The sequence below is a fragment of the Pongo pygmaeus genome, chromosome 3 (assembly GCF_028885625.2).
Source record: "Pongo pygmaeus isolate AG05252 chromosome 3, NHGRI_mPonPyg2-v2.0_pri, whole genome shotgun sequence".
In the NCBI taxonomy this organism is placed as follows: domain Eukaryota; kingdom Metazoa; phylum Chordata; class Mammalia; order Primates; family Hominidae; genus Pongo; species Pongo pygmaeus.
In genome coordinates this window covers 125,986,683-126,007,933 of record NC_072376.2, presented here as the reverse complement: position 1 = coordinate 126,007,933, position 21,251 = coordinate 125,986,683, and the positions used below count along the sequence as shown (strand labels likewise).

The 21,251-nt window shown below is 36.1% G+C and overlaps 1 protein-coding gene across 50 annotated transcripts in view; it reads right to left on the bottom strand.

Annotated features, from left to right (window-relative positions):
- ANK2 (ankyrin 2) overlaps positions 1-21,251 on the bottom strand; it is a 683,028-nt gene that overhangs the window by 198,417 nt on the left and 463,360 nt on the right. For all 50 annotated transcript variants that reach the window (XM_063663998.1, XM_063664003.1, XM_063664006.1 and 47 more), the window contains one exon: positions 9,085-9,186. In XM_063663998.1, coding sequence (XP_063520068.1) covers positions 9,085-9,186 — 102 coding nt within the window. The remainder of the gene's footprint in view (positions 1-9,084; positions 9,187-21,251) is intronic.

Genomic DNA, 21,251 nt, shown 5'->3' with positions numbered 1-21,251 from the left:
TAGCTCACTGCCACTTTCTCCTACATATACACAGGTGACTTTTCCAAAACTCCAGGTTTTCAGGTTCTTGAATTCCTCTCTGCCAATGATTCCTTCTTTTCTCTACCTTATCCACTCATTTCCATGGTCACATTCTAGACATTTTCCTTTCCAATAATTATAAACTTCCTCTAGTATTTCAATTTTAAGCATCCAACCCTCTGAACACCACTTACTCTCTTGCTAATCTACTCATCCAACTCCAGAAATCCTTCAATCCTTAATAGTTAGAGCCTATTCATCTTTTCACGGTGCCCACTTATCTCCTCACTTGGTGTGAATTCTATGCATAGTCTTTATCTAGTTATTTTATTCATTACCTTATACGCATCCTCAGTTCCCTTGTGTTTCTTTAATTCTGCCATATGTGTTTAGCTAAACCACGTTCCTGGCTACATATAACTCTCCACGTGATCTCATGTCTGAATGTAGCTGCAGAAGAACACACACACATGCCACCTCAACTCACTTTAAATTCCTGATCATGATGCTCAAGCAGACCCTTCATGCTGCCTGCCAATCATACTTTCTTACCCTCAATTGCTATCTCTCCCACTCTCCTGGATTATTATTTCACACCTTCTCCCTCCTCTACCTCCATCCCCTCGTCTCCTATCTTTACTCTCAGCTGATAACCTAGAATCATATTTCGCTGAAAAAAACAGAAGCAATTAGAACTTCCACCCCACATCCAGCTCCCAGCACAGCACCCACACTACCTCTTGCTCCTCTGCCCATACACCTTTCCTTTTCCTGAACTATCCACGATTCTAGCAAAAGCCAGTCCCTCCACTTGTGCACCAAGCTCCATCCCCACTTCTTATCAACTCAAGGACACCATCCAGTAATTCTCCCATCTCTCTCTCTCTCAAATTATTTATTTTTCCTTCCCTGTTGATATTTTTCCATCAACAAAACAAAGCTGTTATTTCTTTCCTATTACAAAGAAAGCCTTCTTGATTCCACTTCCTCTTCCAGCTACTTTTCTTATTCTCTTCTTTCTTTTATAGAAAGAACCCTTGAAGCAGTCCTTGGTCTGCCCATCATCCATTGAATGAACTCCAGTCCAGCTTTCACCCCTCCACTCCACCAAAATTGCTTTGATCAAGTCACCAGTTTCCATCACATTACTAAGGCTGTTGTTCAGTTCCTCAGCTTATTGGATCAACAGCATTTTACAGAGTTTATCATTTCATCCACCTGAAAATAATGTTTTCACTTGGCTTCTAAGAAATCACACTCTTCAGGTTTTCCTCCTACATCCCTGGATACTCTTTCCCATTCTCCTTGGTGGCTTCTCATCTTCCTGACCTCTAAATATTGTAGTACTCCAGGGCCAAGCCCGTGAACCTATTCTATTTTTCATAAACTCTCTCTCTTTTGGTGACCTCATGCAGTACCACGCTTTTGAATACTATCTATATACTGGGTATGCCAAAATGTATACTTCAGGCCAAAATCTTTTTTCTGGACCCTAGAAAACTCATATATCCTACTGCCTACTCAATATCTTGGATATCACACAGACAAATCAAACTTAACATGTTCAGAACTGACCTGCTGAGTATTCCCTCAAACCTGCTCCTCACATAGTCTTCCCCATCTCAGTTAATAAAACTTCAGCTCTCATTCTTTCCATTGTGACCTCAACCCTCATGCCGAATTCCTCTTTTGCCTTCGTCCTACATTAACTCCATCAACAAAATCAGCTGTACCTTTGAAATGCATCTAGAATCCAGCCACTTCTCAACCAATTCTCCTGCCTGTTGTTCTACTGTAAAACACCTCACTTCTCACCTAAAGTATCACAAAAGTGTTCCCTGCTTCTGCCCTTGTTCCCTTTCAGCCTGAGCCTTACTATTAAGACTTATCAGCATATGTCACTCTTCTACTAAAAACCCTCTAATCACTTCTCTGCTCATTTGGAATTAAACCCAAAGTTCTTAAAATAGCCCACAAGGCCTTACATGACCCGATGCTGCTTTCTGCTCTCCCCAACCTCCTCCTACGCTTCCCCTCCCTCATTCTACTCCAGGCAGGCTTGCTTCCTTGCTGGCCCTTGAACATGCCAGCATACTCCCTCTGTGCAGTTCTCTCACCTGTCAAGCCTTCTTCTAAAATGTGCTCCCTCCACAGCGTGCACGGCCTCCTTGCTCAATTTCTTTAGGTTTTCTTCTGCCTATCCCCTCTAAAGTGACGCACCACTCCCATTCCACCCCTCTGTCCTTCTCCCCTGCTGTATTTTCCTCCATATCACTTACTGCCTTTTCTTCTCTCAGGTTGTAGATAGTGAGCTTTATGAGAGCAGAGTTTTTGTCTCTCCGCACGGCTCCATCCCCAGCACCTAGGACAGAGCCTGCCACTGAGTAAACACAGAATACATGTTTGAGTAAGTAGATGAACAACTAGCGTGCCTGAGTTCAGACTGGCAGAAAAAAATGCTGTGATTCTACTATCTGAGATGAGCTAGGAAGAGTGGAGTGGCTGCTTGGAGTCAGGTATTAAAATCCATGTTGCTTAGCCATAGAAAGAGAGTGTTCAAGAGAATTTCCGGAATATGAAGTGTTCTGTTCCAATCTAAACCACTGTGGAGAGTACCTAATAAGACAGTCATAGAAATAATTTGCATGAAGCTACTCCCAGCATTTTAAAAATGAAATAAGAGTCACATTTCAAAATCTTCATAAACCTGTCTAATTGTAAATAGAATGAATTTTTTAGAGCTGGGGGCAAGTAGTTGATGAAAACTCTCTACTGGATTTACTTTACATTGAGCAAATATCAACAAGTAAACTAAAAATTCTAAGTACTCAAAATATTAGACAGATGTTACTCAATTCTAATCTGAATCAGCACTACCCAGTATAGAGCAAGGACCAGCACTGATGCATCGAAAGAGATTACAGGATGGTACAGAATCCAAAGCCACATAACCAGAACCAGATGGAAACATCACCTTTTGCTTCTTCTAAATGACGGGTCAATAATAAGCATTTAGCTATACAGTTATATTTTTGTATATATATTTGTGCCTAATTTAACTGGTTAGAAAACTGTATATAGTTCATTCCATGTTCCATTAATTCCATGAATTTAATTCTCCCCTATTCATTTTTGTTGTTTTTATAAAGTCCCAGGCTAATAGAATAGTATTTTTAAAGAGAAGTCTAAACCAGATGAACCCAAATGGCATTTGTGAAAAAGATTTTAGTTCCAGATAAATATTTCAGTTTAATGCAACACAGATAAATAGTAACTTTACCAAATTGCTACTAATCATAATTTTTTTCCTGTTTGGTGATACAGGCTATGGCAATACCTTTTATGTTCTGTCCTGCTTGTGCGAATCAGTGCTACTTTTGCTAAAGCTTAGGTTGAGAATCAATATTAAAAAATTACATTATTATAATAAGCATCATTTTCACTAGTATTTATTGAGTACTTGCTCTGCCAAGCATTTTGCAAACATTTCACTTAATCATCAAAACAACCCTAAAACTTCAGTGTTGTTATGCTCACTCCAGTTGAGAAAACTCAGCCCTGCAGAAGTTGACTGCCAAGGGTCACTCAGCTGGTAAGTGGGGAAAACTAGAATTTGGTTTCCAGCATCCACATTGTTAATGTGACTTCCAAACATGCTTCATGGTCTGAGTCATACTGTGTGAGCATATGCTAAAGTCATTGTTGAGTGTATCTTCTTGTTGCTAAAGGTCTGCTATTTGAGGAACATTAATATTGTTTTGAAAATGGTGCTTCGACCTTGCCTTCTGTTTATAAAAACGGAAATACAGGATTTAACTGATAATCTTGCACCTTTAAACTCCAATGGTAAAAGGCCAAGACCAAAATTCAGGGCATTTTAAGACCTGTTAATCACTGGTATCATATCCAGGATTGTATTAAACAAATGCTAAGTGATAGTCTTTCATTTTGAAGTCACTACAGTGAAACTAATAAATTGTATACGTGATGAAACTTTCTGAAACTACTGGGGTTTTTATTAACTTGTAACTGGCTATAAACTTTTATTAAAATATTATACAGTTTATTTTTAATGTCTGCATGTTAATCTTGTTTGTAACAGTATTAAGTTATGCAGAATTACTAAATAGGGAATAGGTAAGAATGTAAGTCTTTATGAGTTTCAGAAATAAATTGAATGCTAAGATTTATTTTCTCTTCTAAATGTACAAGAGATAATACGGTAAATAGATGACTGGTGTGATCTTTTAAAGAAAATAAAAGTTAACCATATTTGTAGTCATTTAAAAAAGAAAAATGAAAACTTGACATTCTTTTAGAGTATTTTCTCGTGCCAAATTTATGAATTTTCCCCATATCATTTAAATGATTAAAAGCAAAATAGTATTTGGGAATTACATTTTAAACTTCTCATGGTAGTTGTGAAACCAATTTTATAAAGAAAAAACATTGATTCAAATTTCAGTTTAAGGAATCTTAGCACGCCAACACATGTGATATTTTTGGAAAGCTGGTGCAGCCCAGATTGCCTTTCATTGAGAAATACAACAGAGTACAGAAAGTCCTGGTTTCTATATTACATGTTGTAATGCTCCCTAGAAACTCAGGCGTAGCAGCAAACTAGAGGATACATTTTCTTTTCTTCTTTCATATGCCATATTAGCTTTGAATATTGTATAGTTAGTAACAGCAATAGTTTGGCTGAATAGTTGTCTCTTTTACTTTCCTGGGTATTTGGAAATCATTTCCTGTTCTATGTTGTATTTGAGTTTTAGTCGTAATCCTGGTGGTGGCGCTCTTTGACTTAAAAGATCCTGTAACTACCTATGAATAAAGTTATTTTTATATTAGCAGTAGTAGATTAAAAATAAGTTTTGAGCTTTAAGATAAAGGACATCACCACTGTATTACTTTGAAGGGCAGCTCCAAATAGCTACTCAAAAAGATATCCTGCAGCAGAAAAAAGCTTGGACATGGGAGACAGACACATCCATGTGGCCCTGGGAATGTCACTTAACCACTGTGGGCCCAGTTTCTACATTTGTAAACTTGAGCTAATCCCTGTCTCACAATATTTCATCTCAGTTGACTGATAAGACATCACATGTAAAGCCCCAGCACAAAGTCTAATACACAGTAGCTAAGTAGGTAACATTAGTCACTGTATTTCCCTAATCTGTATTTAATTAATATACTGTCTTGAATAGTATTAATAAAAATACAGAACCAGCATGAGACCACATTTACTTTGGGGAATTTTTTTTTTTTTTTTTTTTTTTTTTTTTTTTTTTTGAGACGGAGTCTCACTCTGTCGCCCAGGCCAGAGTGCAGTGGTGCAATCTTGGCTCACTGCAACCTCCACTTCCCTAGTTCAAGTAATTCCCCTACCTCAGCCTCCCAAGTAGCTGGAATTACAGGCGCCCGCTGCCACGCCTGGCTAATTTTTTTGTATCTTTAGTAGAGACGGGGTTTTACCATGTTGACCAGACTGGTCTCGAACTCCTGATCTCAGGCAATCCACCCACCTCCTGGCCTCCCAAAGTGCTGGGATTACAGGTGTGAGCCACTGCGCCTGGTCTGTTTTATTTAATTTTTTTTAAAAGACAGGGTCTTACTCTGTCACCCACTCAGGCTGAAGTACAGGGGCACGATCATAGCTAACTGCAGCCTGGAACTCCTGGGCTCAAGCAGTCCTCCTGCCTCAGCCTCCCACTATAATCCCAAAGTGCTAGGATTGGAGGTGTGAGCCACCACACCTGGCCTTGCATTTACTTTATACCTGGTGAGTTCAGGGAATTGAAGATAATCAACCTCATATTTTGAGTGTAAGTCAATTTTAATTTGTACAATTCTTGGTGAATTATATACAGTAATTGTAATTAGAACACATGTACCTTAGAAACTCCTTTTACATTTCATAATTTAACTTACATTGCAACCCAGGGGTATAAGCATTGAATGTATTGTTTTTATCCTGTTTTACAAGTTAGAAAAATGTCACTTTCTGAAGTGAACTGACTTCTTAAAAGTAGAGATGAAACTTGAATTTGAACCTGTGGGCTCTAAATTTTGTGTGGGCTTCACGAGATCATGTTGCCTTCTCACAGAAATAAATGTTCTTTCCTTTTATAGTGACATGTTAGTGGATGGCTGGCCACTGTAAGAAAAAGCTAACTCAAGAAGCTAAGATGGTCTATAAATATGATAAGAATTGAGTATTTACTGTTGAGAGATTATTCTTTCTAAAAATAACCTAAGACCTTTCATACAATCAATGTATTTGTTATACTTCAGTGTGAAGTAGACTTGGTTTGAAATGAGCTTTCTTTTCCTTGGGTTCTCTTTTTTGGCATTATTTATGATAAGTTTACCTAAATGAAATAATAGTTTCATTGTCTATTCTCTAGCATATTGCAAATTTAGAAAGTTAACAAATTGATATTTAGGGAGTGCATTTAATCTACTTAAAGAAACCTAAGTTTACATCAAAAGTATTAAATATTTCATATTCTGCACTGTTCACAATAGCAAAGACTTGGAACCAACCCAAATGTCCATCAATGATAGACTGGATTAAGAAAATGTGGCACATATACACCATGGAATACTATGCAGCCATAAAAAATGATGAGTTCATGTCCTTTGTAGGGACACGGATGAAGCTGGAAACCATCATTCTCAGCAAACTATCTCAAGGACAAAAAACTAAACACTGCATGTTCTCACTCATAGGTGGGAATTGAACAATGAGAACACTTGGACACAGGAAGGGGAATATCACACACCAGGGCCTGTTGTGGGGTGGGGGGAGGAGAGAGGGATAGCATTAGGAGATACACCTAATGTAAATGACGAGTTAATGGGTGCAGCACACCAACATGGTGCATGTATACATATGTAACAAACCTGCACATTGTGCGCATGTACCCTAGAACTTAAAGTATAATAAAAAAATAAAAATAAATAAATAAATAAATATTTCATATTCAATTTCATAAGTATTTTATAGAATAAGTCCATATATCCATATGGGAGTTTGAATGTTCTTTCTTTCTTAAGGTAACTCATGTATCTAAAGTTCAAATTATTTGTCCAAAAGAACACAAAAAAAAATCAGATAAAATGATTCATAATGAAAAATAAGATGGAGGAATGTAGACACAACATACGAAGATTTTACATATTGGAATACAGTAATTTGGGTTTATTCCATAGGTCAGTGTTAAGAACTATGTAAAGTTCTTGAGATTTTATCTTACCAAAGAGTTAAAAACTTAACCGTTACTGTTTCATAATGCCAGTAGAAGACACAAGTCTTCTGGGTCAGAAACAAAGGACGTTGTAATTCTGAGCAAAAGCAGTAGCCAAGTGTCAGCCTGTTGCTTACATCAGTTCCCTATCCCTTTCTTCCCCCATATCTAACAGGGTTGGCACAAAGGACCAGTGATGGATGGATGCCCATACATGTGGTCTGTGTTAAAGGAGAACACGGACCTTGGGGGATTCATACAGGCCTGCTTTGTAGCTAGAGGGAGATATCGCCTAATCCCTCAAGGTTGCTCACTGCGAGCACCACCCTGAGAAATGGCCCAGATAAAAAGCAATCCCAAAGTCTTTCATTCTTGTTATCCCCAAAAGTATCTGCAGGACTGCTCAGGGCCACAGCAGAATGCCTTTCCCAACATCAAGTAGCTCTCAACATGTTTTCATGATAAGAGACACACTCCCCTAAAATAAGAGAAATATTGACATCAGTGACAATGCTCTTTATGCCAGTGACACTGAAGAGGAAGGAGGGAAATCCTGTACCCTTTGCAAAAGCCTGCAGGTGATTTTGAAACAACCACCTCACTGATCTGGGCATTGGTAGCCATATAGGGTAGCCATAGAAGTTTGGGGAGGAAGGAAGTGTTGTAATCTTATTTTTATTTTATTTATCGCTCAAGGCATTATGTGGAGAATTGATCAGAGTGGACAAGACTGAAGACAGAACCTAGTAAGAAGGCTGTTATGACAACTCTGTTAAGTACCACAAGGTGATCCGAGCTCATGTAATCTGGATGCAGAAGGTGAACAAAGAGAGGAGTGCTGGGCTGGAGAGGGGGAAAGATGAGGAACGGGAAACAGTTGGATTGGAATGGCACATTGGTGAGGAAATCAGCAGGTAGGAATTAGGGAGTACAGTAAGTTTGAGGATAAGATACCAGGTTCAGTTTTTGAAAAGTTGTTTTTGAAAGATTTATTAATTTCAGTGGTCTATAAAGTAAACATAACTGGGTTCAATATATACCAGGATGTAGAAAAAGGAATTTATATATAATTTAGAATCCACTAGTGATATTTACTTCCTTTTAACTTAAAATTAGCCAGAATTATTCACTTCCTAGTTAGGTCTCTGTCAAACACACACACACAACACACAACACATTTAGCATTAAAGTGAATACTGCAGTCCACTAGACACTTTAATTCATGATGTAAAAATCTTAGTGAAAAATAGTACAAAAATGTCAACGTTGGTACCAAATAATATCCAAAGTGTATAATATTCTCTAAAGTCCTTATCAAATGGACATGATGAATGGACACATCATTTACAATAATAATTTCAAATTATTCTCATTATAAGCCATATTTTAAAATTAATTAGGAGAAAATTTTATCCTCTTATTTCTCTATACTAAATTGTAATAATCAGTTTCCCACGAGTAAAGTGCATATAGTCAAGAAGGAAAAAAGCCAGGGTCTGGATTACTAGATGATAAATGAGAAGTAAAACATCATTCTTGGTCAAAATTCCAGCTAAAGGTGGCCCAAATCATTTCATAAACAAAATTGACATTCAGTTGTTGTTTTTGATCTATCTACTTTTTCAGCAACATTAGCTCTAGATACAAACATCTGATGCTTGAAAAGTCGGTAAGGGGGCAAAAAATGGGGTTTCAGAAGTCTGAGTCACTGATATTTTAGTATTTTTAATAAAGACAAAAATAATCTTGGGCTCTGAGAATGTAATGAGTGTTTCTTCGTTGCACAACACAGAGCTAGCTGCCATGTTCTTACCTGATTGCAGGTATTGATGTCTATGCCCCCCTTCAGATATTCCACGACTTTGTCCAGGTTGCCTGCTCTGGCAGCACGGAGGAAGCTTGCATTGCTGTCAGACTGCGAGAAAAATAAAAGACCTTTCATGAACTATTGATGAAATAGAAATGTATCGAATACAGAAAGACAAGAATGTTTACACTGAAGTCAGAAAAGCTTTAGTTGGAAAAATTTCAATAATACTGAGTTTAAAACATTGAATAATCATTCACTATATAAGGTAGCAACTTCACAATATTTCTAGGTTGTTTAAGTGCATTAAAAGTCAATATTTTAGAGTATAAAAGAACCATTAAAATGAAAATAATTGCTACTGCTTTATTCTAAATCTTCAGCCACATTTGAAGACATGTTGATGCTAGCCTCAAATACTGCTATTACTCACTCATTCATTTTAGCTTCAAGATTCTAGTGACTTTATACTAAGCTAACCTCAAGTTAAAAAAGAATCAGAAAGCTAAAGAAATTAAAGCTACTGGGTTTTTTTCTTTCTCTTTCTTTCCTGTTGGTTTTCAGATGCTTCTGAGAGAACACTGAGTATGGGTCACTTGGCAGTCATCTGGTCTCATTAGAAGGGAATAACAGAAAGCTCCGAGGGTGCTTTGAGGAAAGGGGATAGCACTACTTGGCAGGTGTGGACTGGGCTGATGCAAATTTTGTGATCCCAGTGATTCTGGATAAACATGATTAAATTTAAACCACCTGACATAATACCAGACTAAAATCTTTTGGTAAAGATGATCACTCTGGATGGAAACTGCTTTTTAAGTTTCTCATCTTCCCACACTCCTCTCAAAATTGGATGCTGGGAGACTCAGCTGAATTCTGCCCATGAAAAGTCCGAAAAGAGTTGCTCCAGATGCACAGTTACAATCACACAGCCCCCTGGCTTGGTTATAAAGTCTGACTTTTAAACCTTAACATAATAATGATGATAAACTTTTGTTGGGTTCCAAGACACCTGCATAACTGTTATAATTTTTTGTGATATAATATCTGACTAAAGAGAAAATGGAGGCATGAAAAGGGACATAATTTACCTATTAGGAATTGAGATGAAGGTTTGATGACTTTCAATCAAACATTCTCCTCACTAGGCTACACTGCCTCCCTCCCTCAAACAAAGTACTTGGCAAGAACCTCTTGGCACATTCGGTCAGAGATATTTATTATGATCGGTGGTGATGTACAGAGATAGAAATGGAAGTATTTTCTCTGGGAGTTTCAAATATGGAATTACTTGCATACTGTTAACATGATTTACACCTGGGAAGACTGAAAACCATAGAACTAAGTTACCTCACTTTTAACTCAAATATCAAGTGGCTTATATGTTTATAAATGAGATAGATTATTTATTAAGAGTTGAAAGGTGTGACTGAAATCTATACATCCGGAATTCATGCCCTGATTCTTTAGAAATGCATCATTATATGATTAATATCACACTGTTCTTCACTCTTCATCCTTCCTGAAGGCTGTACCAATGGCAGAGTGCCCCCAAGAATATCTGCAATGCTGCAGCGACTGAACTGTGACTCATTTTTAAATGCCTATTCTATGAAATTTATTTTGCTGTTTGCAGCAAATGCTAAATTCCAGGAGGATTTCCTACCTCCAGGTTTGTTGTCACAGCACTTAAAAGTGAGTTATAATGCTGTGTATTATGTTATATTAATATCTCACAAGAAACATTAATTTTACTGTAAAACAACAAAAATTAAATAGTATTAGGTAACAGGTATAAAATGTGAACATATTATTCCTGTATATAAAGTTTTTCCAAAACAAATCTGTGTGCTATATATTATATTAGAGGTTGTTCCCAGAAAGTACTTCCAATTTGTACATAAAGCAGATGCTTATAGGTAACATTTACTGAGTGTTTAGTGGGTCAGAAACAGAGCTAAAGGAGTCACAGGTATTATATCACAAATACAACAATACTATGAGAAAAAAACTATTCTTATGCCCATTTAATAGATGAGGAAAGAGGTTTAGAAAGTTTCCAGAGTCACGTATTTACACACATTTATTTAGTGGAAGACCTGAGATTTAATTTACGTTTATCAGTTCAGAGCTGTAAGTTTTATCTGCTATCCTATCCCACACCTTCAAAGTATCACAGTGGATATTACTACAGATTCCTAGCCTGTGAGCTCTAGGTTTATTTCATCTGCATTAACCACAGTTATGACTTTGGTCTACATATTTACTCCGTAAATCATGGCACTTGCTAAATAAAGTGCCTCAGCTGGAGAGAAAATTCTTGACTGCCATCCCTACCCTCACAGTTATCACCCCTGTATACGCACCTAGAAAATTAAGAGCCAATCTGTGACGAACTACTTAGAAACACATTCATTTGAGAATGAGGAAACAGGTGATAAAGGATGCTTGCATTAAGAAGCCAATTGTCTGTCTCCCTCTACATGCTTAACATGATTAAACTCAGCAAAAGATCAGGTTGCTCTATTGTTCCTATAAAAAAGAATGCTGTGAACAGGTGGAGCCAGAAGAAAAGCCCAACACCAAGGGAATGAAGAGACACCTAGAAACACCAATGCAGCAGCCTAGAGTGGCAATGATGGTCTGATGGGGCCTCAGATATTGCTGAGGAGTATATAATAGACCATCTTTGAACCTTCTCTGGGGATTGGACATGACATTGAGAATTGCTTTTGCCATTACAGAGTAACAAAAAGTTTTCATAACTGGTTTTCTCTTTTCAGAATCAAACTTTTAAAAAGTGAATGCATGTCAAAGTTATAGCAAATCCTTAGAATTTTAGCAAACAATGCTCCCAGTGTTCTGAAGGGTCTTGGTCCTATGGAAATGTAATATCTGAGCCATTCTGCCAAGGACCACTTCAGCAGTTGAGTCATAGGAGACTTTTGTTTAAGTTGAATTCTTCTAGAACCGCTTTAAGGGATTTAGTTTCCCCCAAAGTGAGAAAATGCATTAAATGGAAACATTATTATAAAATAGTCCAAGAATGTAAATTTCAAAGACAGAAATAAAACGAGGTTTTAAAAGTTATGTATGAATATTGACATTATTGAAGCTCAAATTTATATACCTGCATAGAAATATATATTCTTCTCTCCCTTCCACACAGACACAAGCACATCATACCCTACAATGAGGTCAATCTGTGATTAAGGCCCTTGACACACGCGCTTTGGATAAACAGTGGTTAGCCTGGTTATCTTCAATCAATACAGAGATGAAAGAGGATTCAAACATTCATGGAGAGAGATACAGCAATTTTTACCATGCTGTGTTTCCCAACTGATTATGATAAAAGCAAGAGTTTTTAAATCAAGTATAAGTAGGAGGAAAAGCATGCTTTTAAAATAGACTGTTTTCTTTACTCAACCAGGAGATTTCACACATAAAAGCATAATAAAGAGAAAATGAGGCAAAAGCAACTTCTCTGGGAGAAAGTCTCAGACAAATGTAAGACTATCCTCTCTCTGCTTTGCTGCTTTATGTCCCTAGGACTCTCAAATCCTAAAACAAATTGTGCTTATGCCCATAGTCAAACTCTGGACAAGGAATTCCAATGCTGAGCCCCACCTATTTTAATCTGCAACAGATGGATGTCATTAAAACTTGCCCCCTTTATAACCCTGGAGTGACATCTCAGGCCAAGAAAGAAAAACTTCCCATTAAATTCTTCTTGACACAGTTCTGTATGTTGTCTTGTGTGTGAATATTAGAAAAACAGAACAACTTTCTGAGCACCCAGCAGTGTGGATATGAAAGGCAGGGAAGAATGTGCATTCATAGCGCCACATTATATCCCAAAGGAGTGCTGACCCAGAGGCTCTAGGGGCATATCCACAGGGGCCCATGAGCTTGCTACAAGTTTTTTAATTCTTTAATTCTGTGCTTATGTTTCAATAATAACCTAATAAAGAAAATATTAGCATATTCCGGGTCCTCTACATAGCTACCCTATATGTGAGTATAACCATAGAACTTCGGTATATGTCTTTGTGTTTATAACTCAGTACATAACAAGTGAAGTCCAAATGATATACAGATGCATAACAGACAGAACATTTTGCTGTAGTACAGAGACAAGAATGGTCAGAGAATCTACTCATCATACATGGCAGGACATGACGAGCCAAAAGTGCCTGAGCAGCAGCAGTCAGTAGAATATTAACATATGCTCAGATGCTATCTTCATATGGACCAACTTGCACTGACCATTAGCAGTGAGTGTAATAGAAAATCCACAGTGAAACATTTTTTCAGTTTCCAATTTTAGCTTTTATTGGTTTGCGTACACAACTCTACCCCAATAGTAATTTCCTCTCCAAGCAAATAAAGAGAGCTTTCAAAGATTATATTCTCTTAAAGGTATTCTCTGATAGCTTTAAGTTTTATTAGCTTGAAGTAGGAAACAACACCTTAAAGTTATTAGAATAGTTTGTACAACATACTTACATAAAAGGTATTCTTTATATTATTTTTACTGGAGTCTAATTCAGAAACTAATTAAATACAGAACTCTGAGGTTATATCTTTTTTATTACTAAACATAATATGTTAAATTTAGTTTTAGACATTTCCATTCATTGTATTAAATTTATGCCCTTTATTTGAATAATATTATAAAACTTACATAAGTTTTACTTAATTTGTCAAAGTTTCTTTTTTATAGTGGCACAAGAATTTAAGGAGTTTTATGTGGTTTTATGTTTTTAATACTTAACACTATAATAAAAATAACACTGGAGGTCATAATTTTTTATATACTTTAAAAGAAATCAATAGACTATTCAAATTTGAGAACCACTTGTCTAAACGGGTGGCCCAACCAGCAGTCCCTACTAGCCTTAAAAGAGTGACACTGAACACCTCCCCCGTCACAGTCTCTGGCTTATGGTGTGCCCTACACACATATTTGCTGACTGGCTAACCTTACGTAAAGCACACGCTCCTTGTGGAATTTGAGGAATCTGCTTATTTTCTTAGGAAGCAGTCATTCCTTTGTAAAAACAGGGTCATTTACCTGGCTACTCTGAGATCTGCGTTTTTATAGCAATACAAAATAAATAAAACTTAGTAAAGTAACTTGAAGGGAAAAACTTTAATAAGAATACCAGGAAAATAAGGGACATTTTTACAATTTTTTAGGTCTTTTCCTAGGAATGTATGATAAGTTAAAATCCATGTCTAGCAAATTGTGACTTGTCCGATCTTGGGTCATTGTATGTCTCAATTTCCTTATCAAAAAAATAAATGTACTTTATAGAATTGCTAAGGAAAAAAATATGATGATTTGAGCATGCTTACCCCACTGACAGGCACAGAGGACACTTACTGAGTTTGTTTTATATTAGTGGCTTTTCTTGTGAGGGATAAATGCAAAATAACAATAATAAACCAAATTATCGATGCACACACATGACTTTCTTTAAATGTGAAGGTTCCTGGCATTACTGTGTTGCCAGCAGGCTTAAGCTATACCAGAGTACTTAAAAATGCACTGAGATGTACAGGTATAAAGGGACAAAATGAACCAGGACTGGTTGTGGTCTGTCACCAGTGATGAAGATGCTGCAGAGAACTCTCTTTGTGATATCTGAATGCTTGTACCTACAGATTTATACTTCTGTCCAACGACTGTGCTATTGTTTAATTAATTCAGCTCTTTCATTAGCTCACATTATTATTGCTATCTTGTCAAACCAACAATTTGGGTTCAACCAAGAACTGCATGCTGGATATACTAGGATTTTTTAGAAAGGATTGCAGAAGTTACTTTCTTGCAGTCAGAACACATAAGTGATATAAAACACTTTACACTGCAAAATCCCACTTGACAATTTCTATTCAGCTGCTACCAATTTATAAACCATAAATTTGTACACTCTGGCTCAAGCATGCAGGTTAACCTACATTTATAGTGTCCTTCAACAGCTCTTTAGATTGCTACTAAATGAAAATTACTGACAGGTCCTCTGATCTTCAGAGAGAGTAAATGCAACTTCCCAAAAGAGTGTTCTTAATCCAATGGCCTTTGTGTTAAGAAAATTGGTTCAGACATAAAAGTGAACTCCATAAATGCTTTAGTTAGGGGAAGAAGATAGAGTAAACTTAAGTGTTTATATTTTTACTTTTGAATGTTATTTAAGATAACTATTAACACAAAATTGAGAATTGGAATCATAACAATATCTAAGTTTAACTAAATAGATAAATTCTACCTAAATATTTTAAGCAAGAGATTATTTGAAATTTCCTTTTTAAATAAAGACAGCAATTTTTCCCTTAACTTAGTATTACATTTCAACACTAATTTTTGCTAGCACACTAGATAAATTATATCACTTATCAATGCTTTCCCTAAGACACCAACCATGAAAAATAAGAACCACCTACAGCATACCAATTCTATCTCTTTCAAAGCATTAATTGAGATTATTTTGCAATGTTGTGTCGAGATTCATGAATTCCTTTCTAAAATTCTTATACTTTAAAAGAGAGTAAAATTGGAATATTTTACAGCAGTGGGAATAGGAATGAATGAACCACATCTATATGCACCATCAATAGATCTCACAAAGATAATGCTAAGCAAAACAAGTCAGACACAAAAAAGGACATGTCTTTTATTCCATTTATTAAAGTTCAAAAACTGGTAAAACAAATCCATAGTGTTAGAAATCAGTAGTAGTTTTGGAAAGAGTCAGAAAGGGGCTTTTGGTTGCTGATAATGTTCTAATTCTTCATTCTAGTTCTGGGTGCAGTTTAACAGGTATGTATACTTCCTACATATCAAGATGAGCATTTATAATTTATGCATTTTTCTGTATGTATGCTATAATTAAATAAAATATTTACTTTAAAAGATGGTGACCTGGCCGGGTGCAGTGGCTCACACCTGTAATCCCAGCACTTTGGGAGGCTGAGGAGGGTGGATTGCTTGAAGTCAGGAGTTTGAGACCAGCCTGACCAACATGGTGAAACCCCGTCTCTGCTAAAAATACAAAATTAGCCAGTCATGGTGGTGGATGCCTGTAATCCCAACTACTTGGGAGGCTGAGGCAGGGGGATCGCTCGGATCCGGGAGGCAGAGTTTGCGGTGAGCCGAGATCACCCCACTGCACTCCAGCCTGGGCAACAAGAGCGAAACTCTGTTTCAAAAAAAAAAAAAAAAAGGTGACCCTAGTTTAGACAACAGAGTGAGAACCCATCTTTATAAAAAATTTAAAAATTGGCTAAATGTGGGTAGTCCTGAAAAATAAGTTATTCCTAACTGATTAGGAATAACTAAGTGATTACAAATAATAAGTAATTACAAAAATCACAGGGAAGTAAATAGATTTAAAAATTAGTATTCAAAAGTATCATCTTTTTTTCACACTGGAGGCAATTTTTAAATGCAGACTATAGTATGTGAGATTTTTAATGAAATTTGTATTGTATATTTATGGTACAGTCTAAGAGACAATGCAGATTACTAAATACATAGAATTTTGTTCTTGAGCTCAAAAGAATGCTTACTAAGAATCAAACTCTGGAGCATTTCTTATTAGTTGTTCTGATATTCATGAGGCTTTGTAATTACAAAAATCACATAATTCTCTTTGATTATACATGAATTATTATCCTTGGTATATATTGTATAAATAGCATTACTCCACTGTTCTTCAACGTGTTTACTACAAATTCAAGAAGACCAGATCTGGTTCAGAGATCTCAGTTGTTAAATTTTCCGGGATAAATATAAGTGAAGTAAGTTATTGGAGACAATTTTATACATTAAAAAATTCTGAATACTCATTTTTTGATAGCATTTACTTTTCTGAAAATTGAATCAAAATATTAATAATGTGATGCTATCCTCCAGTGAATGAGAATTACTACCAAAAACAAAAAAACAAAAAAACAAAACTAGTAGGAACAAAAACCACAAACTAGAAAAGATATTTCTGATGAAACATCTTTGATAACTATTTGATAACTATTTTATACTTCACATTCTCTACGTGCTTTTAAAACTTTAGAAAGTGCTTATGTATATATATATATACACACACACACTTATATGAGCGTAAATATATGCTCATTTTTGAAGAATTATTAAACTGAAGAAATGTGAAATCTGTAGTTGGTATTTCATGACATAATAGAAGTGTGACTTAAAAGATAACTTTGTTGTGTTGATATTAGTTTGGCTTCATAAAATGTCTCTATAACTATGCCAGTTACTAAAATGTTTATGACAATGAAGCAACCAAAACTTTCACTAAAATGGGAACTTTAACAAAGATAGGTGAAAACTTTCTTAGGTGTTTATTATTCTGTTAGTTTCCTTTTGAACTTTATGGTGAATTTAAAATTTAAAGTTCTCGTAAGGAAAAAAATCAATAGGTTTTGATTACTTGTACTCCAGGCACGATAACTCTGAAATGCCTGCAGAACTCAGAAGTTCCAACACTGAACACATGTCAGTATTTTCTGAATTTGAATAGGAACATGGTAAGTTTATAGATGAAAATATTTGTGACTTGTATCACAACATTTCCAAATTTCTGCTAAGAAAATCAGTAACAGGGAAACATTTTGCTACAGCTTTAGGTCAGATGTCAGATTAAATAACAGTTTGAGGTCCATGTTAAAACTTACCACACCTATCTAAGGCTTCAGATTTTTTCAAGAAATAAGATACTCTTTGAGAGGCCTCAGCTACACAGATTTAAGACATTACTGCTTCAGTCAGGTAAGCCCCTTAGTTTCTTTAGCCATTAAACTCTGTAGCAAAAGTTAATATTCCTTCCTAAAGAGTCTATCATACTTCTAGAGAATAACATATGAACTAGAAGAATATGATACCCTCATTTTTGTTACTGGTTCCTCTTGGTGTGGAGGTATCTTAAAACATTATAGTTGAATTCCACATACAACCTCTAACCATACTGGTTGAACAGATATATTTGAAAAGTTCTGCTTATTGTTTTATGTTCAAAATGCTGACAATGGAAAGGAAGGCAAAATATTATACAAGTCCTATGTTGACTATTATGGTTTCCAGATAATTTGCCCTAATATTTTTAATAACCAAAGTAACTTGGAAATCTGTACTTCTTCAGGCCAACAATAGAAATAATCAAATCTTACAGCTCCACATTGGACGTTGAATAATACCCACAGCATCTATATATGACTGAATTCTAAATAGTTCTCAATTATTGCTTTAGGATCTCCAACTGGTATTAATTGGGTATAAAATAATGAAAAACTTATTTTTAAAACAATTTGTATCACAGACCCAATCTCTTTCCCAATTTTCAACTAGATAGATAGCTCCGTAAAAAATGTTCTGCCAGCATCTAAAAGTCAACATGCCCCAAAATGAATATAGGCCCAAGCACGGAAGAGCTGATAGAGTTTTTACATATTGTACACAAATTTCCAAAGGAATTTCCTTTTGGATCATCAGTGGTCATCAAAAAAAAAAAAAGTTGCTTTTATAAATGAATTACAACCACCTATAACAACATTTGGGTCAAGGGAAAAAAGAGAGAACTTTTGAGATCCTTTGGTAACAGTAGTTTATTTAATTTTCTCTTTAAGAAATATTCTCTATACAAAACTCTTTTCATTCCCTAATCAGCATGTTAAAATATCACAGGATGTTTAGAGAAAAAGATATATTAGAGTTCATCCCACTGCAATACTTAAAGATTAGGATACATGAACCTGAATTAGGTCTTAGCCTCCTTCAAGGCTTTTAGAACTGTCAGGATATGAAAAACAAACTCAACCAAGTGAAAAAAGTCTTTCATCAATTTTTCATTATGCTACGCATCCGCATCCTACAGTGTTAATTTACTCTTGCCCCCTTGAGGTAGGCACCACATTTTTATCCCCATTGGTCTCCTTATTCTGCAGCTTCAGAGACCATCTGCTCTGAAGCAGACATCACTCAATCAGAAGCAGCTTCGTGACACAACACAGATGAGGTGCTGACCGCACCCCAAGGGCTGCACACACTAAAAAGTAGATTGCTTGTTTAGTATTAAATTATTCAGGATTGAACAAAAAATAGATTCTTAAAAGCTTCACAATTACTTAAACTACGGAGACTATTTTAAAAGAACTTGCATATATTTTTCTATCATGGTACATTTTCTCACACTGTTGATCTTAGTGTGGCCCCATGAAGACGTACGTGGAAACACAAGTTTTTCATTTGTAACAGTCTAATATATATAATATATGATTGATTTTCCTAGGAGATATCACTTAATTATAGCTTAACCACACTGTGACCATCTGACTCTACTTGCCTAAATATCTCCTGCCTTGGCCTCCCAAAGTGCTGGGATTACAGGTGTGAGCCACCGCACCCAGCCTAGTCCCTTTTATTAAACTGTTATTTAAGCTTATTGTTGATATAAAAAAAATGTCCAGAATAGACAAACATACAGAGATGAAAAATAGGTAAGTGATTGCCTGGGGCCAAACGATGTCATGGGGAGGACAAGGGGGAGGGGGTAGAGAAATGGAGAATGACTACTGATGGTTACAAAGTTCCTTTCTTGAGCAATAAAGATGTTCTGAAATTTATTGTTGTGTTAGTGGCACAACTCTGTGAACATACTAAAAACCATTGGATAATATACTATAAATGGGTGAATTGTATGATATGGGAATATATCTCCATAAAGCTGGGTTTTCTTCTTTTATTTTTTGAGACGAAGTTTCACTCTTGTTGCCCAGGCTGGAGTGCAATGGCACAATCTCAGCTCCCTGCAACCTCCGCCTCCCAGGTTCAAGCGATTCTCCTGCCTCAGCCTGTGGAGTAGCTGGGATTACAGGAATGCACCACCATGCCAGGCTAATTTTGTATTTTTAGTAGAGATGGGGTTTCTCCATGGTGGTCAGGCTGGTCTCGAACTCCTGACCTCAGATGATCCACCCGCCTCGGCCTCCCAAAATGCTGGGATTACAGGCGTGAGCCACCGTGCCCGGCCAAAGCTTGGTTTTTTATTTAAAAAAAAGTTCACTGTCATCTGTAAGACGACAAAAGCCCATTTTACTAATGAGTTTATAATTTTTGAGAATTTATTCATTCACCCCATTCTCCAAAGTATGTGGGTTGCAAATGGGGATGCACAGCTTTCAGCATCTTTTGCATATTTGTGACAATTTACATGGACACTGAGTGCAAATGGCGAGCTTTAGAAGGAAACATTCCAATTCTAATAAGTCAGCATTATACTAAAAGATATATATAAAGGCATTTTGCATCCCTTTTCTCACTCCCATCATGTCAGCCCAGTGGTGCACAACAGTGTCAACAAATCTTTTTAACATAAAATTTTTAGGAGACTAAAAAATATGTAATATGTGTACTGTATAAGAAGAAAATTGCTTCCCAATTTAACTCACTGAGTTGACTTGATTAAATTACTGGAAGGATCTAGCTGTATCTATCTAAATATGTAAACCTACTGGAAAAAAATTATAGCTTTCAATTTGTCAAGCGAAAATAAATCAGTCAAACAGCAGGTTATTTTATGATAAATAGTTGAAATAATTTAGTCTTTCCTTAACAATGAGTTATTTAGCTGAGAATCAAAGAAATATTTTTGAAGTACCTACTATGTACCAGGCACTGTGTTAGATGCTAGGGATTGAATGTAGAAGAAATAAACATGATTCATCCCCTCAAAGATTTTATGATCTTTGAAGTTAAAAAAAAAAACAACTTTAGCTACAAGATAGACCAGGAACAGAAGCGGGAAAAGTAGACCCAGGGAGATCCATGTAGAGGCAGTAGTCTAAGCAATAGGTGTTTGTTTGTTTTACAAACTTGTTTTACTATTTACATTTAGAATAGAGATTGCAATATAGTGTTTGATAAAGGTTCCTGCTGATAAGTCAGGTGGAAAACATAGCCAGCCCAGGGAATAGCCAGTGCAGTGTCATAGCGGCACGAAAGAGCACAGTATAGGGAAAACTATAAATTCAGTATAAGTGAGTTATAAAGATCATATTGGAAACAGGAAAGAAGTAAAATTCTAAAAGTAAAGTAGGGCCCAGACCATTAATATTTTGTATGTCCTAATAGGGAGATTGAGTGTTACACCATAAGT